General features: G+C 36.1%; 2 protein-coding genes and 1 long non-coding RNA gene across 3 annotated transcripts; 1 reads left to right on the forward strand and 2 right to left on the reverse strand.

The window, feature by feature from the left end:
- Positions 1-11,136: 11,136 nt before the first annotated feature.
- On the forward strand, positions 11,137-13,342 carry LOC145008693 (RNA-binding KH domain-containing protein PEPPER-like). Its single transcript, XM_078967290.1, has 6 exons — positions 11,137-11,562; positions 11,759-12,005; positions 12,098-12,249; positions 12,331-12,582; positions 12,667-12,861; positions 12,992-13,342. Exons 1-6 carry the CDS (start codon positions 11,239-11,241, stop codon positions 13,199-13,201), a joined length of 1,380 nt encoding a protein of 459 aa, XP_078823416.1. The 5' UTR covers positions 11,137-11,238; the 3' UTR covers positions 13,202-13,342.
- Positions 13,280-16,048, reverse strand: LOC145008692 (Pentatricopeptide repeat (PPR) superfamily protein). Its single transcript, XM_078967289.1, has one exon. It carries the CDS (start codon positions 15,244-15,246, stop codon positions 13,396-13,398), a length of 1,851 nt encoding a protein of 616 aa, XP_078823415.1. The 5' UTR covers positions 15,247-16,048; the 3' UTR covers positions 13,280-13,395.
- A 1,435-nt stretch (positions 16,049-17,483) lies between these two features.
- Positions 17,484-22,529, reverse strand: LOC145009038 (uncharacterized). Its single transcript, XR_013663724.1, has 4 exons — positions 22,360-22,529; positions 18,425-18,480; positions 17,939-17,992; positions 17,484-17,786 (listed from the first exon to the last, which is right to left on the reverse strand). It is a non-coding gene; the product is annotated as an uncharacterized LOC145009038 (long non-coding RNA).
- Positions 22,530-27,949: the final 5,420 nt, after the last annotated feature.

Consider the following 27,949-nt stretch of genomic DNA (forward strand, 5'->3'; position numbering starts at 1 on the left):
GGCGATTGGTGTTGGTATACCTAATCTAGACCCAAATGCCAAGGACATAGGAAGGCTTATTCTGATACAATTTATGATAGCAATTCATTTCTAGAAGAAGAAAGGACTAAGAAAGCATACATTCCCAAAATATACATTGTAACAACCAAAAATTTCCAACCAATTTAAAATATTTCAATCCATTCAAAAACCATTAAGTTAATACAACTTGTTTTCAAAACAGTTTTAAACATTAGAGTATCCCCAAAACCAAATCACAAAATCATGAATTATGATGAGCGGTACGATCACGCCTTTGCCTTGCCATGATACCTGATGTACCTGAAACAATAAACTGAAACCGTAAGCTCGAAAGCTTAGTGAGTTCCTCCAAAACACCCATACACACATAACCATACACATACATCAATAAACAACATAATATGGGTCCAATCAACCGTCGGGTTGGAATACCCCAAGCCCTCAACCATCGGGTTGGAATGCCAAAATACTACGAGTCCAGTCATCCTCGAGATGGAATACTCTCGGCCCACAACCATCGAGTTGGAATGCCCACACACTTATACATACAATAACTACTATGGGTCCAATCATCCATCGGGATGGAATACCCCAGGCCTACAACCATCGGGTTGGAATGCCATCATACTACGAGTCCAATCATCCTACCAGGATGGAATACTCCTAACCAACAACCACCAGGTTGGAATGCCCACATACTAGCAAACATGTGCATTTATCAAATAATCACATAACAGTCTACTGAAACAACATAATAGGGCCATATCATCCTACCGGGATGGAATACCCTCTACAACTATTCAAACATGCACACATCTCATAGGTAATCTCTTACCAGCACACAGACAATCCAACCAGCTACAGGTCACTAAGCATAACCACATCCAGTCTACCAGGATGCCAATCTAATCAACCATACTAGCATATAATCATCCTTTCTAGCAGAATACCAAACCAACATATCATATCAGTAATTACTCAAATAACAATTCAAAGGGCCGGTCTTGGTGCCTTTGACCCTTGGTACAGTGAGGATAACTCACCTTGAACTGCTAAAACACTGCTGCTACCCTTCTGACTGCTATCTGATAATCCCCGCACCGATGCTCCTCTAGCTCCCCGAACTATCAACGCCACAATAACACTTAGCCCAAAATAATATCCTTCTAAGGGTAAATTGACCATTTTACCCTTAACCCAAATATGGTCCATGGCTAAGGCCCAAACCCCATAAAATGAAAGGCCCAACACTAGGTAAGCTTCTCAACCCACTAGTGACCCACTAATGGCCCAATTTGCTACATTGGGCCCAATCCTTTAATGGGCCTCACCCAAAGCCAAAATTATATTCCTTGACCCATATAATATGATTTCTGAGGGCCCACAAAGGCCCAAATACCCAAACATGCCCCAAACCACTCCCAAAAACTCATGATCCATACAGACAGATTACGCGGGGCGTACCCCCCATGTACGCTAAGCGTACGTGCAAAAAGGTGAGTACGATGGGCGTACCTGTAATTACACTCAACGTAATCCCCATGTTAAGTCCTTTTTCTATTAAGAGTTAAATATCTCGATTCAGAAGCTACCAACTCAGATCCAAGTCTTATTTTACGCCTTAAACCATAAAGTCACTAACTTGGTGACTTTATATGGCTCAAACCAACTCAAACTTCCAAAGTGATCTTCTACATCCATAAAAGGGGACTAGATCTCATGCATGGGCTAAATAGAACCATAAAAATCAAGACTTTACTGCTCATGGGACATTTTTAGCTCTAAGGGTGGCAATCCCAGGATTTAGGACGAAGTTACACCATAAAGGTCAAATCTTTGGACCTAAAAAGATCCCAAAGCTCACAAAAACTAGATTTATGTTTCTACAAGGAAAGTTGTGAACTTTATACCTCCAAATAGTTGCAAAAGGTGATGCTATCTTAGATCTACAAGCTCCAGCCACAAAGTTTCCTCCTTTGCCAACCTCTTATTTCTTCTTCTAAGCTTTCCTTTGCCAAACTAAGCTCCACAAGGCCAAACACACTGAATAATGGAGATGGACGGCTATCTAGGGTTTTTCTAATGATAAGGAGGTTGATATGGGGGCTAGGGTTCAAGCCATTATGTTCTATATATAGTGGCTCAACCCAAATTAGGGTTTAATGATCTTTAGCGTACGCTGGGCGTACGCACCCTTGCACCCGCGACCAATTACTCTATTATGCTGGGCATAACCCAACTTACGCTAGGCATAGCCACGCGTGTCCCAAAAGCATGCATGCCCCTTTCTCATCACTTTTTCTCCATAAGGTCCATAGTTTCCAATATCTTCAAATTATCATAACTCCTTTATTCTAGATCCGTTCCCGACAAACTTTATGTCCATGGAAAGGTGGCGAGAAGCCCTACGCTTCTAGCAATATACCCTGGTCCGAAACCTTCTCGAATGAAAACCCATTGCCCATAAAAGACTGAAACAACCTTACTCTTGATTTCGGGAATCCATAAATAATTAATTTTAGAACGAGGCGTTACAAACATGAAGAAGTTTGATCATGGATCACGAGCCCTTTCTACTTTCCAAAGGATAAAAAGATAACTAGCTCTCCCATGTTTGGTGTTCAATCAAATATATGGATCTATAGTGCCATTGGAACATTAGTTCCAATCCTTGAGTGTTTTACTAAGGACTGTGACATTTTCAAGAACGTATAGTGACTAAAATGAAGTAAGAAGACTGAAACATGGAGAACATAATTTGATCGTGAATACCGAGCCCTTGCTACTATTCATGGGATCAAAAGACAACTCTTTTCCAAATGTTTGGTTCATGGTATTATAGTTGGAATTGTTTATACTGTGATTCATGAGATAGTTCTGACTTATTTAAATGTAGAGTAATCTAACATGTTAAAAGAAAGTCATGAAATCAATGGACCTAGTATAATAACAATAGTTCAAAGTTGATTCGAATATTTGAATAAGATGTACTATTATGAATATTTGTTGATGTTGGTTCAACTAATAGATCATTCAGATTGACCATAATAAGTACTTATTCAAATAGATCTAAAGGTTTGGGTGAAATGTATTTATGGAATCATATTCTTGGACACATAAATGAAAAATGCATTACCAAATATCCAGTTGGATCAGATCTTGGATATCATTTGACCCCGAGTCTTATGATAAATGCAAATCTTGTTTATCAAGATAGATGATGAATACATCACTGGGTGATGAGAATATTTGTTGGAATTAGTTTGCACTAATGGACCATTCAGATTAACCACAATACATGGTGAGAAAAACTTCGTATGAACGTGAGTCTAGAACCTTTTAGGTGTTTAGATCTCTCATAAAGCGAAGTTAAGAATCAATTGGGCAATATGATGAGACAATCATAGTGAGCATCTCAGTCCAAAATCTTATCGATCATCTAAGTAATTGTGAAAGAGTTTCGCAAGCTATCTCCGCCCTGAACACTTCCAATAGGAGTGTTAGTTGGATAAAGAAACAAATCATTCATTGATTTTGTACTAGATGAGTCGAATTATGCATACTAACAATTCATGGATCGATTATACCATGAATAGTGTTACGAGAATTCCTTTGGTCTTGTACCAACTAAGTAGGTTCATGAAACACTCTATGGTATGTGAAGTGGGATTTAGTATTCACTACCACATATGGAAGTCTATGATTATGAGGCTTATGCTCGTCTTAAAGCGCTCAACAATCTAGAAATTAGAATAGAGATGTGTTATCTCATTGGAGAACCCATCAATAATTTTGGATAATTGTTTAACAATCCTTCTAAGAACAAAGTGTATGGTGCTCGAAGGTTAGTCTTCCAAGAGAGGCAGTTGATTTCCATAAGGGCTAGTGGGAGTCACATTACTCTTGATAAGATTCAAGAGTCAACCAACGAAGAGCCTAAAGTTATACAAAGAATTCAATTTGGAATTGAAAGAGCTATTAAGGAAACTGACATATTTCCACTTCTTCCTTATAGATATGATAGAGGATGTCATACGCCTAGTTATATAAGAGTTTATATTATTGAGGTAAATGAGTCACTGCTATGGAGCAATTAGAGTGTACCAGTACCAGCTATCGGAAGCTATGGTAGGCCCAAAAAGCTACGACATGGAAAGAGGAAATGGAGAGTGAGATTAAGTCTATGTGTGTGAAAACTTGGTAGATCAAGCACGTGGCCTTCACCATTAGGTATAACTGGATCTTCAAGTAGAAAGCATGGATAGGAACAAACACATAATCAAACCAAGAAAGGTTGTGAAGGATGTGTAGGATTAATAAGTTCATTTATGGACTGAAATAAACATCTCGCAAGTGGGATGATTATTTCAATGAGAAAGTTCAAAGAGTTTAAATTTCGAAAAATAATGATAAGCCATATATATGTCAAAGCTAGTAGGAGTAATTGGAATCTTTGCTTCAATGAGAAAGTTCAAGGAGTTTGAATTTCGAGAAACATAGATAAACCATATATATGTCAATTCTAGTGGAAGCACTGTAGTCACCCTTGTATTGTACATAGATAACGATTCATAGGAAACTATATTCTAACTTAACAAGTGTAAAAGCTTGGCTTGGTATGGGAATTTCTTCGCTATGATATACATGGGAGATACAACACACGTAGATATATGGAGATAGATGTTCAAATTAGGGTTTTATCAAATATGGATAAATACCAAATTGAAAATGTTTTAAATCTAGAAAATTGACAAATATTATTTAAATGTGTTTATTTGAATTCGAATATATATTTATTTATTTAAATAGTGAATTTAAATATTTAATATTATTTATAAAAGGGATTTATAAATTTGAATATTAAACCCTCATGATTTAATTAATTATTACATTGCGTCATCGCAATTACTTAGAACTAATAATAGACAACTAAATTCAAAAAGTTTTAAATTTAACCCCTTATATTTATATATATTAGAACTGTGTCCATTGTATGTATAAGAAAGTTACAACATGCACCCTCGTATGTTTTAAGTATTGACATTGTAAGTCTTACCATGACTAGGCTCACCTGTTTTGATGTAGGGGTTTAAGGAGGTCTTTATGATTCCTAATGAGGTCGGTTTTTAATATTCTTCGCACTTACCACCCTGATGCAACGCAAAAAACAACACAAAGATAAACAAGAATGAACCTGTTGATTCTAAAAGAATAGCCAGGACAATCTCTTCAAAACCACGTTGATTCTACGAATACCGTGGGATTGGCTTCAAATCTGGATTAACACACAGAATTTGGGAGAAAATCGAAAGTTCATAAAATTGATGATCGACCGTCCAAATTACATCAAAAACAGTTAAATAAGAAGCAAAAATTAAAATGAAACCCTAAAAGTCCATGGGCCAAATACAAACCCAAAAACAAAACCCAAAAATTAAGGAAAATAACAAAATGGTTCATAACTCCATTTAGAAAGCGATTTCTAGACTCAAAAATGGGTAAGTCCCCTTCGGGAACTTATCTAGACGTGCTCCTTGCTCCAAGCTTCGATTTGACTGGTCGTAGGCCCGAAACGGAGATTCGTAGCCAAAGTTATGGCTATTTCCGTGAAGCCCCTTTAGTCACACGATCGTGGGCCTCTAGGAACGCAAGGGCCCGATCCTCCACACTAGGGCCCGCATCACACCCTCACCACCCTATTGCATTTTGAGAATGGAGTTACCGAAAGGGTTTGATAGTGATAATGGTCAATCTAAAAGTATTCTGAATACAAGTATAAAACAAAATCTCATTTTATTAATAGAATGTGAGTTTATATTATCCATGAAAATTGCACATATTCTTTATATTCTGTTGGTGGAACTCGTGTGGTTAACCAACACATCAAATTATAATATAGTTGAGAGTAATATGGAACACGTGAATCTCAAGCATAACTTGAGTCGGGGACCATGCGATTTTGCAAGGTTAATTCACAATATATTTAATGTGAATCTTATGTTATCCATAAAAGTTTCACATTCTCTTTATAACTTGTTGATAGAGCCCGTGTGGTTAACTGGCACGTTAATTTGAGAGTATAGGTAGAGAATGATGTGAAACTCACGAATCTCAAGCGTAACTTGAGTCATCACTCCAGCTGCAAAACTCCAGCTGAAAATAATCATCACCCCCTTCCGGAGTCCCCATGACTCGCATTCCGGCCTCAAGCAAAACCACCAAAGCCTCAAATCCAGAAACTCCTGTGCTAGCCTCTTCTGCTCAACCCGCGTAATGTAACGAGTACAAAACATCTCCCCGATCCCAAGTAATTATAGCCCTTTGCTCATCAGAATGTGTCCCAGTAACAAGTCCCGGTACTGGAAAGCTCAACCAACTCCTCCCCCTATCGTCGCTACAGATGATGTAGCTGCTACGGCAACCATATTGGCAATGGTTGCATAGTGCTCGTCGAAATACTCAACCATGACGGTCTTAATAGACCCAAACATCTTTGGAATGTCCCCGGACAACCCCAATCACCTCCTACCGGATGATCTCACTGACACGGTCCTCTGACAACGTTGGCCTATCCTGGCTGCCAACTCCCGATCCTAACCTGGATCCAGTCTCAAGATGTCTCATAACCACCATTTTGGTAAGATACCAGAAAGATCTCTAATAATCCATATAATGACAGGGGACCAACTCCCAACCTAACCCTAGGGGTTGTGACTTCCTTACTACGCGTATAGGTCCTGTGTTTTTAGTAGTACGAGCCCATACTACCTTCCACACCTACCCATATTTGTCTCAATATCATCACAACGCCCTGACAATTTACATAATCATAGCGAGCGCTCAATCTTCACTCCTAGAGGAATGCTAAATATCTCATAACTGGCCTCCCGGCCTCACACAACCCACCCATGAAACTTCCACCAACCATGCTACATTCGTATATGCTAGCCATACATAACGCTGGACCCCATAGACATTCGAATACTCGGTCCTACTCTAAGCCCACAACCAAACAAGGAACAGGAAATAAAGCTAAACCAAATATTCTCAGGATATAAGATCTTAATTATGTATAACTTATGATGCATACACTGAGCAACTATAGTAATGATGTCAATTTCATATAAGGAAAAACTCTATCCTATCAGGCATCATACAATCACGCAATTCTATCATGCAATTCCTGAAGATCCCTAGCCTAGTACTAGCATGTTGTTCTAACACTTCACAATATCAAATAACTGTAGGGTATTTTGGGGTCTACTTACTGGCTCCGGCTGATCGTACACTTGCATCCTCCATTATTATTTTGAAAACCATTTGAAAATCATTTTGAAAATATTTTCCTTGATTTGAGGTTGGATTCACACGAGTGTTCCTCCAATTCACTCAAACCAAGGCTCTTATACTAACTTGTAACACCCATAAAAATCAAGTCAATTTAAAACTTTTTCAAACATCCAAAAGCCATTAATTATTACAAAATGTTTTCAAAATAGTTTAAAATCAGAGTATCCAAGAAACCATAAGTCTAAAACAACACGATGTGTACAGTCACGCCTTCGCCTTGTCGAGTCATCTGAAGTACCTGAAATAATAAACTGAAATCGTAAGCACAAAGCTTAGTGAGTTCCCCCAAAATACTCATACACAACAATACACATATAATCACAAACATCATACTATGGGTCCAATCAACCATCAGGTTAGAATACCCCATGCCTAATCAACCTCCAGTTCCAGTCATCCATCCGGATGGAATATCCCTGGTTGGAATGCCAATATGTATAAAACAGGTCCAATCATCCTCGAGATGGAATACCCTCAGCCCATAACCATCAGGTTGGAATGCCCACATACTACGAGTCCAATCATCATCATGATGGAATACTCACAGCCCACAACCATCGGGTTGGAATGCCCAGGTTTTTTAGCTCTCGCACAAAGCAGATAAGCCTCAACCACTAATCAAACATGTGCACATATATAAGCTAATCACATAACAGTCTATAGACAAACAAACCAATCTAACATATCATAACAACATAGCACATCCTATCTACCAGGATACCGATCTGAACAGATCATATCAACATATAACATACTATTTACCATGATATTGATCTAACGGATCATAACATCATATAACATCCCATCTACCAGGATACTGATATAACGGATCATACAATACTCGGGCATACAACATATCAGGATACCAATCCAAAAGGGTCGACCTTGGTGCCTTAGACCCTTGAGTATAGTGAGGAAAACTCACCTCACACTGCTGAAATCCCGCGGATAAAACTTCAGCTGTTGGTTGACAGATTCCCGAGCTGTCAACATCAAACAACACCCAATTAATAATTGGGTTCCAAGCCCAAGGTCCAACTCACACTCCAAAGGCCCAATAATTAACTAATGGACTAAAGCTCAACATATGGCCCAATTTTCCAAATTAGGCCCAAACCCCTACAAGGTTTTTCCAAAAGGCCCATCCAATTATTCTAGTCCAAACTCTTGGTATTCCCATGGCCCAATATCACATAATCATAAAGGCCCAATTATGGCCCATCTATGACCCAATTTTTCCAAATTCGATCCAAGACTCTCACATGGGCCTTATCCTAAAACCCATACAATTATTTAGTCCAGTTACTTATTCTTAGAAAGCCCATTAATAATCCAATCACCAAAGTCCAATAGAAAGGCCCAACTCAAGGCCCAAGTGAAATTAGGGTTCCCACATGAAATGACGATTAGGGTTAAGTGTTTCTTACTTAACCCATAAAGGACTTAATCCCTTAAGTCAAATATTGCCTTAGGTTAGTTTACCAATAATTATTAATTAATATTTTAAGTTTATTAATTAATTCTCATGCGGTCCCGATCAATCCCTAAAATTAGGGTTTCATGACATTAGGGTTTTGCAAACCCCAATTAAGGTTTCCAACCCAATAGTAGCCCAATAGGGTTTCACTAGTCGGACACCACCCATTACCACCTCGGGTAGTGGTGGTCAATGGTGGTTCACGGTGGTGGTTATGATTCTTTTCATTATTCTTTTTGCTAATTACAATTACAATGCTTTAATCCAAAACTAAACACACACACACACACACTAACTAGCATAACACACATACACAACCACCCTTGTTGTGGACGGCGATGACACATGGTGGCGGTGGCTCTCTTGGTTTTCCGGCTAGACAAAACACACACAACACACACTAACAATGGAAATACAACCACACACACACACACACTTCTATTTGCAAGATGGACACAACCACCCACATGGTGGTGCACGGCGGTGGTGATTGGACTAGATGGCGACAACAAAAGTAGTTAACGGTGGTTTTTACGATGATAACCACCACCTCACAGTGGTGGTAGCGTTTCCTCTTGATTTTCTGGCCGAGACTCACTTACACAACGAACAACAAATCTCACAATTCACACATACTCGCGACCCAGCAACTGAAAATCAAACTGCAACCTCCTTCGGGGTAGTAGATGTTGACCGGAGCAATGAAACGAAGGTTCTGTGAGTGGCGACGTCCGACAACTCTAGCAACACCGACGACATGGCTGAAAACGAAACAGAATAGGGGAAGAGAGGGAATGTCCGAGAGCGACAGCGCTTCTGGCGTTTCCACGATTCCAACAACGGCATCAGCTCTTCCACGATGCTCATTCGACTGACCATGTGGTTCTTCCCCCTCTACATGCTACGTACGACGATTGGCTTCACCAGTTTCTATCTACATGGTTGCTATGCGGCTACGGAGGAAGGATGGGGCATAAGGTGGCGGAGCCGAAGGGAGTGGGAGGTGAAGGTGACAGCTGGGGTTATGCATTAGGGTTAGGGTTTACATGTTTTAAATACCCGGTGCCTCTCCAAACTTATTTCCATAATAACAGAATCAGCCCCTCCTTCCCTATTTTCTTTCAAAATGAGACCATAAGTTACCCTTTTAACCCCAACCATCTAAAATCTCTTCAAATGAAGTCCAACATTTTACCAAATAGCCCCTCCATCTACAATTATTTTCAAATGAAGTCCAGAATTTACTCCTTAGCCCTACTTCCATAAATCTTTTCATAATAAGTCCCAATACTTACCAAACACCCCATGTCTTCTAAAAATCTTTACTAAATTACACTTTAAACCCCCGACTTCTAAAACTGTGACAGTTAACTCCTCGAGACCAACCCTTGATATATAATTATTGATTTTAGCACTAGTATACATTCATTAATTTATTTATTTATTAAATAAACGAGGTGTTATAGATGGACGCCCACCTGTAGGTGGTAGGGTAGAGTGGGTGGTGCCGCTCAGATTGCAGTCAATCTATTATTGTCTCGACTCCGAAACAACCCATACACCTAAAAGGGCGAAGACCTTCCTCACATTGCTCACCATCCCCGATATGCCTTCTCAAGATAAATGCATACTATATGGATAATTCCTATTTTTTATAACATTTCTCTAAAGGGATTTAAAAAGTCTATAATTGGAAATAAATTTTAATTTATGGTTCATATTTATTAAATTATCATTTTAGGACGTATACTTCAGAAATAATAATGATAATATCATATATTAATTGTTGATGTAACAAATATAAAAATTAAATAGATGTGTAAAATTAAAGTACATGTTCTAATTTTGTTGATTTTACTTAAGGGTTAATAATAAAAGAAACAATTATATTTTATCATTTTTTCTGATTTAACCATCTAATTTTTATGTGCTAAAAAACTATCCAATTTTAGGTAAATGTTTTATTACCACCTTTCTAACCTGCATTTGTGCTGAAAAAACCATAAAATTTCATTTTGTGCTAAAATAACTAATCAATTTATAAATTGATGATTAAACCGAACTTTAGGAAAATAATGTTTTACTATAAAATTATGGTTTTTTCAAAGTTTATTAAAAATTGATGGCTAAACTGAAATTTTGAAAATATAGTTTTTTTTTACCCTATTTTACTAATGCAAATAATACATATGATTATTTCGGCATAACTAAAAATAAGAAGGGGCAAGAAAGTAATTTGGCTTCTGAAAGGAGCATAGTCGCATACATTTGGTTACAGATCCCATATGTAAGACCTCACTTAAGCGTCGAAGTACTTTTATTTCCAGATCCCCTCTTCGTCAAACAAACCCTTCGTCCATAAAAACCCTAGCCTGCTCAAACGCACATTAATGGCTTCTACCATACCCTCAGTCAATGGCACCGTCACTGGAGCGTCAAAATCAGAGACGGAATCTGCCACCACCATCGTAGAAGCGGCTCTGGGAACCGACACGGAGCCGGCAGATAAAAATCCCCTGGCTACTGATTCGGCTTTAGCTGAGGAGAAGAAGTGGCCTGGATGGCCTGGGGACTGCGTTTTTCGGCTCATTGTGCCGGTGCTCAAGGTTGGGAGTATAATTGGACGGAAAGGAGATATAATCAAAAAGATGTGCGAAGACACCAAAGCTCGAATTCGCGTACTCGACGCCCCTGTTGGTACCCCTGATCGCATTGTAAGTTGTTTCCAAATTCTTCTCTTCAGTTTCAACCTGTAAATCTCGAATCTTTTCATTTAATTCAAGCGTTCTTTCACCTTTATAAAATTCGAGAAGCCCTACACTAATTTAGGGTTCATAATTACGCAAGTTTTACTTTCTGTATGCGAGATATAAACGTAGTTAGCCGTAATACTTGTGGTTACCTCATCAGGTCTTAATCTCTGGCAAAGAAGAAACAGAGGCACCTCTCTCACCTGCCATGGATGCTGTAATAAGAGTATTTAAACGAATCAACGGATTTCCAGAGAACGAAGGTGAAAGTATAGCATCCGTACCATTTTGTTCAATCCGATTATTGGTTCCATCAATGCAAGCCATCAGTCTGATCGGAAAGCAAGGATCATCAATCAAGTCAATCCAGGAGAGCAGTGGTTGTCAAGTGCGTGTGCTCTCTGGTGGTATGAATAATGAATGAATTCACTCTTTCAAATTCGCAACTCAACGAAATTCAATCTTTTTCATTTCTGAAAAAAAAATGTTCTTTTGCCAGATGAAGTGTCAGCTATATCTGCGAATTCAGAAGAGAGGATCGTGGATATTCAGGGAGAAGCTGTAAAAGTCCTGAAAGCTTTAGAAGCTGTGGTGGGACATTTAAGGAGGTTTTTGGTAGATCGTAGTGTTCTTCCTTTGTTTGAGAAGACTGTAAGTGAGATCACCATTTGACTTACCTATATCTTGAAACTATAACAGCATTGTTTATGTGAATAATGGAGACTTTTACAGAATAATGTAGCAGCAGTGACACAAGAAAGCCAACAAGTGGAAACATGGGCTGAGAAGCCCATGATGCAAACTACTGGAATTGGTAGTGATTTTTCTCTTCCAATGAGGAGAGAGACTCTGTTTCTTGATCGTGAACCCCAAAGAGAATCACATCTTTCTTCCCATGGGCTTTCCTTGTATGGACGTGACCCTGGCCTACCTTCAACACATTCTCCTGCAATTGCTCGAACTGGTGGCCCTATTGTAACTCAGGTCAGCAATCATCTCTTCAAGAAATTAGGGTTCCTTCTTCTCTTTTTTTCTACATTAATAAGGTTATGTAAATCACTAAATCAGATAGCTCAAACAATGCAAATACCATTAGCTTATGCTGAAGATATTATTGGAGTTGGGGGAACAAATATTGCATATATTCGTAGGACAAGTGGTGCCATTCTTACTGTGCAAGAGAGTAGAGGTTTACCCGATGAAATTACAGTCGAAATAAAAGGGACATCATCTCAAGTTCAGACAGCTCAGCAGCTCATTCAGGTTTCCTTTCTATAAATCATAATATATATGTATATCAGTATATGTAGAAATATGCGTGTTTGTGTGTATTATGGCAAGTTGGGTAGAATGGATTAATGGAATGAGTCATCTTTTTTTTTTTTTTTTTCAGGAATGTGTGAATGGGCATAAGGAATCAATTCCAAGCATCAGCAGCTTTGCAAAGTTGGAGTCAAGTTTGAGGTCTTCCTACTCACAAATTGGGAATTCATCATACCAACCACCATCAACTTATGGTATTGGTGGCCAATCATATGCTGCTGGCTACCCATCCTCCAGTTTAGGTGGAGGAGGAGGAGGATATACTAGTTACAGGCTGTGAAAAATGTAACAATACTCATACATAATTGAAGCTTTCTTTTATTCAAACCTATCTCAAATGTACTATTCTATAAAAAGCTTCAATCAACTTCATCATGTTTTATTTCTAGTAAAAAGTAAAGTGCGTTGCATATTCTTCAAACTACGAATTTGAAAAAAAAAAAAAAACAAATGGTTCGACTTGTTTGCACAATTTCAAGCCGCCTTGCATAGACCCATGGTCGCATACAACGAACCAAGCTCGCTATAAATTAATTCTTCATCAAAATGGACTCGATCACGACTCCCAAAAACATGCACCCCATCTCCAAACTCAATCCAACTACACCCTGGTGTTTTCTTCACATTTTGTTGTCTCATATTAAATCTCACATCAGACACCTCCTCATATCTACCCATTGTACCATACACATTAGACATCAAAACATAGCTCCCACAATGCTCCGGTTCAAGATTAATAACATTTCTCGCAGCAATTTCTGCAAGTTTTGCATCTCCATGGAGGTGGCATGCTGCTAGAAATGCTCGCCAGACGATTGAGTTTGGTCTGACGGGCATGGCGGATAGCAGTTCGTATGCTTGGTCGAGCAGTCCTGCTCGACCAAGCATGTCGATTACACAGGTATAGTGCTCGACTGTCGGCACTATCTTGTATTTCAGCTCCATTTGGGCGAGAAATTCTCGCCCTTGATTCAGTAGGCCTGCATGACAGCAGGCTGAAAGAACCCCGACGAATGTCACCTCGTCGGGTTTCAAATCTGTTTCACACATTTTATGAAACATGTCTAATGCCTCGTGGCCAAACCCGTGCATTGCATAACTATTGATTATGATGTTCCAAGAAGCCGAATCTTTACCATCCATGTGGTTGAAAATCATTTGGGCTTCTTCCATACTTCCACATTTTCCATACATGTCCATGAGGGCGTTGTTGATGCGAGTATCATCTTCTTTCCCTGAATTCTTTGTTATCATGTACCCATGAATCTGCTTACCATGTCTTAATGCTGCTAAATGAGAGCATGCAGGGAGGACAGTTGTGAAAGTGACTAAATCAGGACAAAAAGTACGATCGTGTAACATTCGCCTGAAAAGATTTAGTGTTTCTTCATGATCACTGGATTGTTGATGAACACCGATTATTGAATTCCATGAATATATATCTTTAATCTCCATTCCTTCAAAGATATCAAGAGCATCGAGAAAGGATTTGCATTTTCCATACATGTCGATTAGGGCATTACAAACTGCAATGCCTGAAGAGTAACCCATCTTGGTTGCAAATCCATGGATGGACTTCCCATTGTCAAGGTCCCCTTTCATTGTGAGCACCGATAATATCCCAGTTACAGTGAAACTACTAGGTACATTCCCTCCTGTGCGAAGTCTATGTAAACACTCCAATGCGCTATTGTATTCACCAATTTGTGCGTACCTATTAATCATGGCGTTCCATAGGACAACATCTCTGTCAGGCATTTCATCGAACACTTTGTGTGCATCCTCCATTAACCCAAGTTTAAAGTACACATCGACTACAGCACTGCCCACAAACAGATCATGATCCACCCCGAATTTAAAGACCAACCCGTGAGCAATCTTCAAACCAGCAACATCGCCACAACTCGATAATGCCTTGACCACACAAGGGAACGTGTATTTATCCATCGAAACACCTGCCACTCGCATTTTTTTATAAACCTGTAACGCGGGTTCTGGCATCTCATTGTGGATAAATCCGGCAATGATTGCGTTGTAAGCAAAAACGTTGAGTTGGGAGTTAGACGAGGAAGTAAAAACCAGAAAGGCATCTGAGATGGAGTTGCATTTGGAGTACATGTTGATGAGGCTGGTGATAGCGCGTGGGGAGCTGAGGAAGCCATTGATGAGCATGTAGGAATGGAGTTTCTTTCCTTCCTGTAAGTTGGTCTGATCGGCACATGATTGGAGGGATGTAATGCATGATGTGATGTTTGGGATTGGGGGGAGGGATGAAAATTTGGGAAGGAAATTGGTCAGTCCAGTTTTGAGGATCGTTTTGGACATTTAAAATCTACACGCAATTGAGCTTGATTTCATCCGTGAGATCTTAAATTGGCGTTAAGGAATGGGCAATTATTTTTATCCATCTACAGTTAATTGAAAAAATTGCCCCTGATGACTTCATTGTTAGTCATCCTTGTTCCATTGAAAAAGACGATGACGGTGAATATGATGATAAAAATCGCCGACGATGCACACAAACAAACCCGGGAAAGCTCCTTCGCCTTCAACCCTTGTCTTTTATCTATTTTGGGCTTTTGTTGTGGTGGTGTTGTTCAGAGATTTCGTCGGAGCTGATTAGCGAAGATGCTTTAGAGATTTATAATGGTGGCGTTGGTGTGAGATTTTAACCAAATAACCTTTTACTCCATAAACACCATTGATGACATCACTTGTAGGTAGGTAGGTGCAGGGGGAGTGAGTTAAATGGAAGAACTGATTTACAAAACAATAAAAAAGTTTCAAAGGGTTATTTTACAAAGTTTCAAATTGATTAATGTATTTTCTGCAAACAAACCCCAAGAAGGAAGAAGGAGCCTCCTGTGTTTGGAAATAAATGTTTGGGTTTTTCTCTCTTTTGTAAATCTAAAAAGGGGCATAATTGTAAAATTCAGTGGATAGATAAAAAAGAACCGTGTCAGAGACCTTAAGGAATGCCGGCAACTTCTTGCTCGTGCTTCCGAGGTTTACTAAAATTAAGTTTTTCTCTTTATTTTGCATAGATTGACCGACCCTCTTCCAAGAAAAATATTCATGGTTTTGATTTAAACATAAATACTCAGATTACTTGTAGCGTTCATTAAATTTTCCGAAATATAATACGAGTCCTTTTCTACCTCAAGCTTGAAGCATAAACTTGTTTTTGTAAAATGACAAAAAAGAGGGTGGGCTTGAGAAAAATGATCAAAATTTTTTGTTTTTTTGAAAAATGATCATGACATCAGCAGAGAGGAGCTCTACGAAAATTCTTATCTTTTAAGGAATAGATTTTGCTATGAGAACATGACATGTAATGGGAAAAAGACAAAAAAGTTTCATGGTTCCGCAGAGATGCTCTCTGCGGATCTATTCTTCAGAGGTACTCCTCTGAGGAAATGTTATTCATAAATTTTTTTGTGAAGAACATTTCCTCGGACTTTGAAGAACGGATCCGCAGAGAGCATCTCTACGGAACCAATGCACTCTCCACGGAACCATAAATTTTTTTGTCTTTTTTTTCCATGGCACGTCATTTCCTCAGAGCAAAATCCATTTCTCAGAAGATAAGAACTTCCACAGAGCTGCTCTCTGCGGAAGTCAATGTCATTTTTCGAAAAACAAAAATTTTTGATCATTTTTCTCATACTCTTTATTCTTTTTGGTTATTTCACAAATTTTCTCTTTTTTAAACGGTGAGTTACAGTTTTATTTAAAAGTTCAAACCCATAAAATATTTATTGATTTTATAAGAGAAGGGGCGAACTTCATTGAATAACATATACAATATAGAAAGACTTACTATAACACTCCCAATTTCTACCTTTTAGCAATCTATGAATTGCTAATAAACAGTCGCTAACATAAAATAACTAGTGTTATACCTGTCCGATAGACGGTTAACCGATATAATAAAAAAAGATTGATTTTATTTTCTTCTTGTATAACATCGTACTTTTATTTGTTCCAAGTATAGCATTGTACTATTAAATTTATTATTTTTTGTACTTATATCGTCTGGTGGTCGGGTTGATCGATGTAAAAACTATAAATCGATTTTACTTTATTTTATAGTATCATACTTTCTGGTGGACGGTTAATACTTTGTTCCATATCATCATTATGTAAATTGTTACCATGCATTGTACAATGACAAATTTACCCATAGAAACAACATATGATTGAAAAAAAAAACATTAAAAGACAATAAAATAAAAATAATAGCAATTGACAAAAACACAATTAAATAAAATTAAATTAAAAACAGAAAAAATTAAAAAGATAAAAAGATAAAACCTCTAAGGGTGTGATATTAAATGATTTTATAAATCAGTTAGAAACACCATTAAAAGATAAATGTAACTTTAGATGAGAAACATAAATATACCACCTACTATGTAGTAAAGTAAAGTTAATCGAATTTAATTCAAACTTTGTTTTTGTTATAAATATTTCGGGTTCAAGTTCAAGATATATGTGATATATGATGTATTAATTTAAACCATGAGATAAAATCAACCTAAATAAATTTACTTTGAACTTCGTTTGACAAAAGTTATAACTTTTTTTTTTTTTTTAATTTACAAATTATTAGCAATTATCACAAAATTGATATAAAAAAGGGAATATCATTGTAAAGCATGAAATTAACATAAAAACAAAAACAAATATTATAAGAAACTTATAAATTTCTAATTGATAAGTAGAAGTATTTGTTCCAAACTCCTTATAATAAGGAGTGCATGTTGGCCTAAGGCCCAACCCTCCCTTCTTCTTCTTCCGAGTTTCTTATCCCCCTTTTTGCTGATGTGGAGTTTCGGAAATAGTTGCACGACTAAAAAGATATACTTTCTCATGGCAAAAACAAAAATCCAAAAAACATGAGTAAAAGATTCATTAAGAAGTTTAAATTACATATACACTTGGCCACTTGGGAGTTATAACTTTAATTAATCACAGTTATGAAAATAAACATAATCATGAATCAAAAGCAATTCACCTTATTGATAGTGATCTACAGGAGAGGTCCCTTTCCTTTAAAGTCACATTTTTTCTACATAAAGATGATTTATATACACGATTATGTCGGTTATACCTAAGGGTATGTATATGAAATCTAAAAATGTGTTTTCTTCGGTTATTTACCAAATCAAAAAAAAAAAAAAAACCTATTCCACAAATTAGAATGTTAGTGACCTCATTAGAGACCCAACCTCATTTTTCATAAATCATATCTTAAAAGGGAGAAGCAAAATGAAAATAAAAAAGTACAGAAAGTTTCCACTAATCCTATGGCCCACACCATCTTGGAAGTCAAGAAAATTATCCTAGTATAGATATCTCACAACCAAGGGAGATAGATACCACAATGTAAATTAAACTCTAACTTATTGTTCACATTCATACTCACTAAAAGAAGCATTTTGATAAATTGATACACAAATAAATAGTTGAATCATAAACAGAAAGAGAGAGAGTGACATACCTGTTTACACAATCAACAGATTTACAACTGGTTAATTCATACGCGTATATAGAACCCTGCAAAGAATGTGCATTACGGTTGCACAAATGAAAATAAGTGAAATTAAAAATAGTTCTTGCAAATGTACTAATATGTATAAAGCTTAGGTATCAAAACTTTCACAACCAATAAAAAGCTTTGTACCAAAACTTATGATTTGTTTTGGAATGATACATTGAATTCAATCATAACTTTATTTTGCATCATGATCAAACAAGTCATATTTTTCAAATAAATGCTAAAGGAAGAGATACCATACAGTTACCGATTGGAAGACCATTTAATCACAAAGCCAAGAAAATAAAGGCGAGTACTTTAGCATAGTAATGTACAAATTTATTATTTGCAAAATGGTATACTTTAGAAGATTATTGTTTTTGTTAATGAATAGTGATTGGTAATAGAAGATACTTAGGATACAAGCAGTACAAAGAATTGTCATTTGTGTTGGATGTAGGGGAATTCAGTAGGGGCATATTTGTCCATCAATCCAAACCTTGTGCAAATTATAGAAAAGACAAACCTGCAAAATTGGTCCATGTGGTATTCAAAAATCTTTGGATAGGGTCCAAAAAGTTTCCAACTTGCATGGAAGGTTCAAAATCAAAACGTTTCCGTGATTTAGGTCCAAAAAAACTTGAAAAGATGATTATGCCCTTTTATTTTATTTTTTGCATTTTTTATAATTATTTTAATATTGTTTTAACTAAAAAAATAAAGAAAATCTCTCTCTCTCTCTCTCTCTCTCTCTCTCTCTCTCTCTCTCTCTCTCTCTCTCTCTCTCTCTCAATCAACAAATTCAAATCTATAACTCTCTCTTTCGAGCTATTTGATATATCACAACTTTGTACAATTGGGATGGATCGATCTGTACATTCTAATCTAGCCTACCTCTCCTTACAAGTAATGCTTATAATTTCAGGTCTCTTTCTCTCACAGTTGCTGTTGCAGGTTAGAATCCAAAAGAAAAAAAAAAATGATATGCTCAGCTCTTACTCTGAATCTGATTTTACAGGTTTGAGTGTAAAGAAAACGAGAAAAGTGGTCTTCTTCTTCCTCTCTGCATGATTTATGTATTGCAGTTGCCAGTGGGTACGGTAAAGAAAACGAGAACAATGATATACTTACCCCACCACAAATCTTCATCTTCGCCCGTCTCTGCCTCCACTTCCACCTTCGCCTTCGTCGATTTCTTCTTCTCCACCTTCGCCGACCTCTTCTCTTCTCCGCCACAGATCGATAGAGTTGTGTTGGCTGAGTTGATTCATCGCCTTGGTTTTTACTGATGAAGTTGAATCCCAAATAAAATCCAGAAGTTGAAGTAAAATCATAAAATGGTTGTCAATTTAATCACTGAAGATGGAGCTAGGGAAGCTGCGATGTCGTCGATTTAATGGTGGCGGTGGAGGAAATCAGTGAATTAGGGTTTGGGTTTGTGATGTGGACATAGACGAAAGCTGTGAGAGAAGAATCAGATAGTGATAATGAAATTTGTCATGGTGTATGACTCTAACCATGTGATTCATCAAGTGTTCTTGAAAGATAATGAAACCTAACAAAAACAACTCAGTAGTTCATGAACAAGATGAAGTTCAGGAGTTGTCACTGAGAGAGAGAGAGAGAGAGAGAGAGAGAGAGAGAGAGAGAGAGAGAGAGAGAGAGAGAGAGAGAGAGAGAGAGAGAGAGAGAGAGAACGGGGTGGGTAGGATGAGGGATATATTTTTTTTCTTTTTTCTTTATTTTTAATTAAAATGGGACTAAAATAATTATAAAAAATACAAAAAAGAAAATAAAAGGGCATAATCGTCTTTTCAAGTTTTTTGGACCTAAATCACGGATACGTTTTGATTTTGGACCTTCCATGCAAGTTTGAAACTTTTTGGACCCTATCCAAAGATTTTTGAATACCACAGGGACCAATTTTGCAGTTTTATGAAATAATAATGTTAATGTCTAAACCAATTTAAAAGGGAAAACAAAGATAAGTGGATCATGTACACAATTCTATGATTCTTTCTTGAGAAAACCAACCAAATTCAGAATATTACTTTCTCTTAGGCATTTCTACAAACAATATTCCTTGAGCAACTTAAGAGCCTTCCACATCCTAATTTTCAGAGTCATTCCCATGAAATCCTTCCTTAGGAACCTTGTGGACTGAAGATAAATAAATCATTATTAATTTAATAATCACTAAATGTCTCTCATATATTTCTATTAAAATCAGCTCAAGCAGTTCACATAACATCCTATGAAATCACAAAATCATAATCAAAGTTTCCATAAACATTCACAACCTACAACCTACAAGCCGAAATTTAATAAAACACAACTGAAATTAGAACGGCGTACAAAAAAACACCACGATGTTTGTGCGTGGAATCCGAATAAAGAAAAGACCTAGTAACCACCAGAAGCCAGAAAAGGGTTTTTAATAAGCTCCAACAAACACCAAGAACAATAAAAAAAACTTCAATGAACATTTTCGGTACATCAAAAGAAAAAATAACCAACATGCGAGAAAAGAAAGATGAAGAAAGAATTGTAATGAAATAGTGTTCTTTAATAAGAGCATCCCTTTATTTATACACAGGGAGTTTCAAAATCAATATCAAATTTACATATAGAAACTTTACATAACCAACGTAAAAATCATAGCTTCAGGTAGCTCAATTTTTGATGGGCCTAGCAGAACGCCCAACCAAAGACACCTATCCTAAGGCCATAAATTTTGTATCTTATTATCACTAATTTAATTAAAATTCTAATAATTGAAGTTTTGAATAAAATATGATTTGTTTGCATGCTATCTGATATGGAGCTTGATGAGGTTGTAAATAAATTAAAGCCTTTTTTCAGGTATAGTATAATATATGATAAATTTTAATCTGATAAATAAGACTTGTTATATTAATTATTTGTTTTCAATCATACTTTTCGTACAATTCGTTTTAAGTTGTAGTTTTGGAATTTTGCATTTTTTTTGTTGCTCCATATAGCTTGAGATTTCCTCGTATAGATGCCATGATGTGGAATGTAAGTTGGTTAATTATTCATACAATAACACTATAATTACTTTGAATAGAAACCGAAACAATTTCTTAATAATTATTAAAAAAACATAAATATCATATAAAATCCAAATTGAACATACATCAAAATGAGCACAAATCAAAATCAAACATGAATATTTTCAAATCCTAGAAACTATATTGAAATCCAAATAAAATTCTACATGCACATCAGATTTTTAGCACATCAGCACATATGATATGAACTGTGATTTTAGAAAAAAAAAAACATCAGATCAGATTTTCATGTCCATACATTACCACATCAGATTCCAACATAAATACATCAACAAAAGGTAGTTCAGGAAAAAATGACCAAAACAACCCTCATATTGCATTTTCCATCTCTTCTCAAAGGATATGTAATCAAAATTCCTCAATTCCAAATTGAAATCATCAATCTTTATGTCAATTTAGTGTCATTCTAAATCAAAACATGCTACCTGAAAACTATTTGAAAAGGTATTTCAGGAAAAAAAAATGACCAAAACAGCCCTGATATTGCATTTTCCATCTCTGCTCAAAGGATATGTAATTAAAAATCCTCAATTCCAAATTGAAATCATCAATCTTTATGTCAATTTAGTGTCATTCTAAATCAAAATATGCTACCTGAAAACAATTTGAGTAAACTAGAACAATGGAGCAATTAGTGTGAACAACACATTTGACAATGGAGATTTCAGCAAAAAAATCACCAAATGTCAGCAACAATTACAGATTCATTATTGATTTCAGCAAGAAAACATTGATTTCACCCTGAAATCGTCGATTTCATAGTATTTGGGGAGAGAACAAAGGAAAAAAATAAAGAACGATACATACCTGAAAGCTGATGTGCGACAATGGCGTCGTAGGTGTGGGAGGCTGGCACCGGAGATATAGGAGGATGGCGCCGGAGATCCGAAGGTCAGCGATGGCATCGATTGATGGAGTTGGAGAGTATGGCGGCAAAAGATTGCAGGTAATCGGAGTGTGTTGTGATGGAAAAAGGGGTCGGCGTAGGCATGAGCAAAAGAACCGAACCGGTCGGAACCGGCCCGAACCGGACCGGAACCGGGAACCGGCTTCGGCCAAAATTAAGAACCGAACCGGCCGAGCGGTTCTACCGGTTCCGGTTCCTACCGGTTCTTGTCCTGTCTTCAAATGTTGGAACCGGTCCTTGAAAAATAGCATCATACGGTTCCGGTTTTTGCCGGTTCCGGTTATATCGGTTCCGGTTCCTACCGGTTCCCGGTTCCAAAAATCCACAAAAATAATGTCTCGGTCCCGGCCCGACCGGTTCCATCGGGTTCCGGTTCCGGCCGGTTCCCCGGTCCATATGCTCATCCCTAGGTCGGCGTAGGAGATAGAAAAGAGAAGAAGGAAGTCACGTAGGGCAAAATAGGAACGCACGCCTCTTTTTCTTTTTCAACCCATCTCTCTGAAATATGAAATATTAAGAGATACAAAATAACATGCTAACGGACTATGCCTCTTAATTTGCCAGTTAAGAGGTAAACAAACAACCCGATTGATTCATAAAAAAGGTAAACAAACAACCCGACTGATTCATAAATAATTTAATTTGCCAATTAAATTTTCCGAAATATTATGAGTCTTTTTCTACCTCAAGCTTGAAGCATAAACTTGTTTTGTAAACGGTGACATCCTACAATTCGTTCTGAGGTGTAGTTTTTGAATTTTGCATTATTTTAAACTGTAGAGATTGATTGATATGTAAAAAGATGATTTTTTTTGTTGCTCCATATAGCTTGAGATTTCCTCGTATAGATGCCTTAATGTGGAATGTAAGTTGGTTAATTATTCCTTCATTTTTTACATAATATAATTATGTACTTTGAAAAATCTACCCAATTATAACAATTTTTTCCAATATATAAAAGTATGATGTTGTTATTGTTGCAGCTTTTGTGGAATTGGTGCATTCTAGGATTCATACAACACAATGGGAAAGAAATCAACAAGAAAATAAACAGAAAATATCAAAATCAAGAGTTGGAGAGAAGAAGAAGAGTGGCTCTGTGGTTCCTTCTCATATTCTTCAAACTGATGTTTCTCAAGTTGATGATATAAATTCTAGTAGGATCGATAGATTCTAAACAGAAAATAAAACAATAATACAAAAAACACAAGTATGGCTCAAACGTTGTCGAATGATTAAAACTTTCACACCTCATAAGAGCTCGATTAAGAACTTCTACTGTGAAGGTGTTTAGGGTTACAAACGATAATAAAGATAACAGTTAAGATCATTTTTTTAATGCATACATGCATGCACTATATATACTACGTAACCCTAGTAAATCACGGATGGACAGGCCCAATCCAGTTTATACAAAATATCAGCCCATGACACGACACAATAATCCCACAATCTCACCCTTTGCGTCCATGGAGCCAAGAGCTCAGTTCGGTTGAGCTATCACCAACTTCTTCACAGTCTTGAACACACCCGGTATAATGGCCAAAAGAATTTGTCTAAAAGTAATGTACCACCAGAGCATATCTGTGAAGTTCTTCTTATCTGACTCTGAATTCGCCTTGCACCGATGAATGATGTTGATGATGTGTTCTAGGCAGTCAGTAGAGAATAAGTGTTTGTCCACAAGAGTAAACAAAAATCTTTCACCTTTGGCCCTTGTAAACATAACCGTAAGGTAAGCAGAATCGATTTGACCGAGAGTCATTTTGTTGACATCTCCTGGTTTAGCAGTAGGCTTCACCGTCGGTTTCGTCCTTAGAACATTAGCAATTTCCTGATCCATCTTTGCAACTTCATGGATATAGGATGCCAACATTCTCTTCAAATGCCCAAAATCGGCTCACACTCCTTCGCATTGGTAAGCAGGAGATTGAATAGAAGGATCCAATCATGAGGATTCAAATTGGGAAGGTCTGCCAGGGAAATAATAGAAACCGAGTTGTCTGAACCTCGACTTATTTTGAACGAGACATTAATGTATTTCCCTGCAGGAGAAGATTTCAGCACCTTGACCGTTGTAATCTTCTAGGCACTCCAGGTCAGATACTAAGGCTGACCGAACTTGAGGTAAAAATCAATCAGTTCACGGTCCACCTGAGGATGGGGTGAAGGGACTTCGACTGTCGGTTCAAAGCAATGAAAAACAAACGCCTTTCGAGTGATCGGCATGTTGAACTGTGAATGCCTTGTACTTATATTATGAAATCAAAACTGAAATATATTTTTATCTTTAACTCAAAACCACATACTTATATTTTTAAAATAAAATAGCAACATACTATTTTTCTATATAAACGTATTTTTATAATAACACATCATTTTTTTTCTTTCAAAAAAGTAAATATATTTGTATAAGATAAATGAAGATAAATCTTAAAAATTACATCATAAATATTAAAAAGTAATAATATGATGTTTTTACGCTTTAAATATTTTTAGATAAAAAATAGAAAACGAAAATATTTAATTATGTATAGTAATTAAATATTTTAGATAAAATCTTGACAATAAAAATTAATTGAATTTTTAAAAAACATATAATAACAAAGTTGTGAAAAAAGAAAGCCGAAAATATAAAAAGAAAAGTAAAAGACTAAAATTGTAATATTTCAAATGATCCTTATATAAAATTTCATAAATAGTCCTTAACCAATTTTTACAAAATAACATAAATAGTCCTTATCCAAAATTCTTTAAAATTAACAAATCCATCTAACAGATTTGCATGCAATGACCATCTCAAGATTTTTTTTTTCATAAGGATTATTTTTGAAAAAAAAATTATAAAGCTAAAGGACTATTCGTATAATTTACTCTATCTTTTAAACATAATAATTGTTTATCGGGAAATCTCCGATCAAGTCCCAATATTTTGGGTCAGTTTACGGTATAATTTCAAAATTTGTTTTTGAACAGAATAGTTTCGATTATCTAATTTTATACGATAACTTTTTATTTTTTGTTAAAAAAAATAAGGATTGTTTCGTTAAATTGGGAAAATATAAATTAATCAAACATTTTCTTGTTCAAAAATAAAAGTTGAGATTAAATCGTAAACTGATCCAAAATATTAGGATTTTATCAGATATTTTCCTTGTTTATCTTCATATATGAACAAACCACTCACCATATTATATATTTTTTTTTCTACTTTTGAATAAACCACTCACCTTGGTTAAGTATATGATATATTTTTCTATTTTTTTCAATCATAGTTCATCGCATGCCTTCTGTGTTTAAAGAAGTTTTACTTTAATATTTACCAATCTGAACCTTTGATCTTTATTCCTTTTTATATTTCTTCTTCTTTTATCCTAGGATGTTCCCAGGGAGTATGATGGTTCCCGTTTAATGTAGAATCACAAAATCTATAAGGTCGTTACCCTAATCTAAAATAAAATAAGATTTGAGATTTGTAAATTACTTCTGGTCTAAAGGTTGTTACCTAAAGCCGAATCGATTTCTTTGGTAAACGGGATTATGAGAGTGCCAATGAGTTCAGATTTTTGATTTCAAGCCTTGGAGGAATGTGGAATTTTGATTTTTGAAGCTGGTAATATTGAGACCTTTGTAGGGATGCCAATCGATTAAGTTCTATCATAGTTTTTTTATGTATGACACTATAACCGAGAAAGGAGAGCGCCTTCGGTTCCAGTTTCCCTTCTTGTTTTGTGTCTTGAGTCATCAACACACCATATGCGACAACTAAATGATTGTTTGTTTTTTGTTTGTAGATTTGCGTAACCTCTTTTGTCTGCACCCCACAGACCACACACACACATAAGGGCTTGTAGTGTGTTTGTTTTACGGAAGTCTGCATGCATAAAATCATTTGCATGAGGTCTTCATGGGACGAACTTGGACTTATGTCTGTGCATCCTTAGTAGAGTTAAATGAAAAACAAAACATGCTTTTTCAATTCTTTTTTTTTTTTTTCACATCACATCGTCAAATACTCCCTCTAACTCCAAAAACATCTTTCTTCTCCTCCATGGAACGAATCTCTTGAGCAGCCATATGTGAGCCAAAAAACGCCCGTCAATTACTATCGTCATCATCGACGTCTTCCCCGGTGTCAACAACCATCAACAACGTCTCCCCCAGTCCGCTGGACAAATTCACCATCTTCTGAGCAGGTATGAAATGTTTTCTCTGAAATTCGTTCTCTTATAGGATTAGAAATCAATTTTTTTTTTATTATTATTTTTGTGAAATTGGCTCTTTGAAATTAGTTTTTTTCTAGGGTTCTCTGAAATTTGTTATATCCTGACTTCATGTGTTCCCCAAAACCCGCAAAAATTACAAATATAATTCGGGATCACATGAAGGTTAGGATTAAAATTAGGGTTTCTTTGGGGATTTCTCTTATTCTCTAGGCAACGATTGGTTTTAAAACTAATTTCTATTATGATTTCTCTTATTCTCTTATATATGATTCCGAATTTGGCGATTTTGTATGAGTTGGAGTTTGAATTAAGTTATCAATCTCGTATTTCTGATTCCCAATTCTTATTTTTAGTATATTTTATCACTATATTGATTAAGTTGGAGGTCGATTGTTCAAGGTTGGAGACTTCGGACCTAGAGTTCGGTTCGAAATCTTCAATTAAGGAGGTATTTATTTGTTCTATTATCCTATTGTCCTATTTTTTATTCCCGTTTTGTTCGAAATATATAAGTTTTGTTCGAAATATGCATCTTTGATTTCACATTTATTCTCCTATTCTTCTGATTCCAGATTTAGGGTTTGCTTCAGGATAGGACTCTAACTTATATGAGTTTGATTATGTGCTGAAATTTTCAGTTAGAAACCAGAAAGAAGTTCTCAGTTTCGATTTCAAATTTATGATGTGTACTTTTTCAATTTCATAATTCATGTAATTATAATACTGATTAGTGGTTATGATGATAATTTCCCTTATGCTAAATTTTGAATAGTTTCATGTTTTGAAAGTTGCCAAATTGTTTGAATCCATGTGTAATTGGTATTTTGCAATTGCAAAAATTCTTGTAATTTTGAATCTGTTAGCCATGTACTCGTCTATTTTTAACCGATTCGCCAATTACTCGTATGTAATTGTGAATTAGTCCATATGAACGTTTATTTTTAATGAAGCTATTTATTTTTATTGCTCAATAATACAATGAAAATTGTTAAAATTTGTTCTTGTATGAAAATTGGTAAATTTTGTTTATTAATATGTTTCTCAAAAGTCTTTTTTGTTTTAAAAATATCAATTATCTTTTAACATCTTGTAAATTAAAAAAAAAACAAACAGTTTTTTTATTACATTCTTATTGTAGACTCAGATTTTGATTCATGATTTTTTTGGCCTCTATATAAAACATCTAAAATTTTGGGCCATATAAAGTTACGGGCCTGTTCAGCAGCACCTTTCGGCCATGAGTATAGATATAGATATGGAGACG

The sequence above is a fragment of the Lactuca saligna genome, chromosome 8, assembly GCF_052625555.1.
Source record: "Lactuca saligna cultivar CGN05327 chromosome 8, ASM5262555v1, whole genome shotgun sequence".
Classification (NCBI taxonomy): domain Eukaryota; kingdom Viridiplantae; phylum Streptophyta; class Magnoliopsida; order Asterales; family Asteraceae; genus Lactuca; species Lactuca saligna.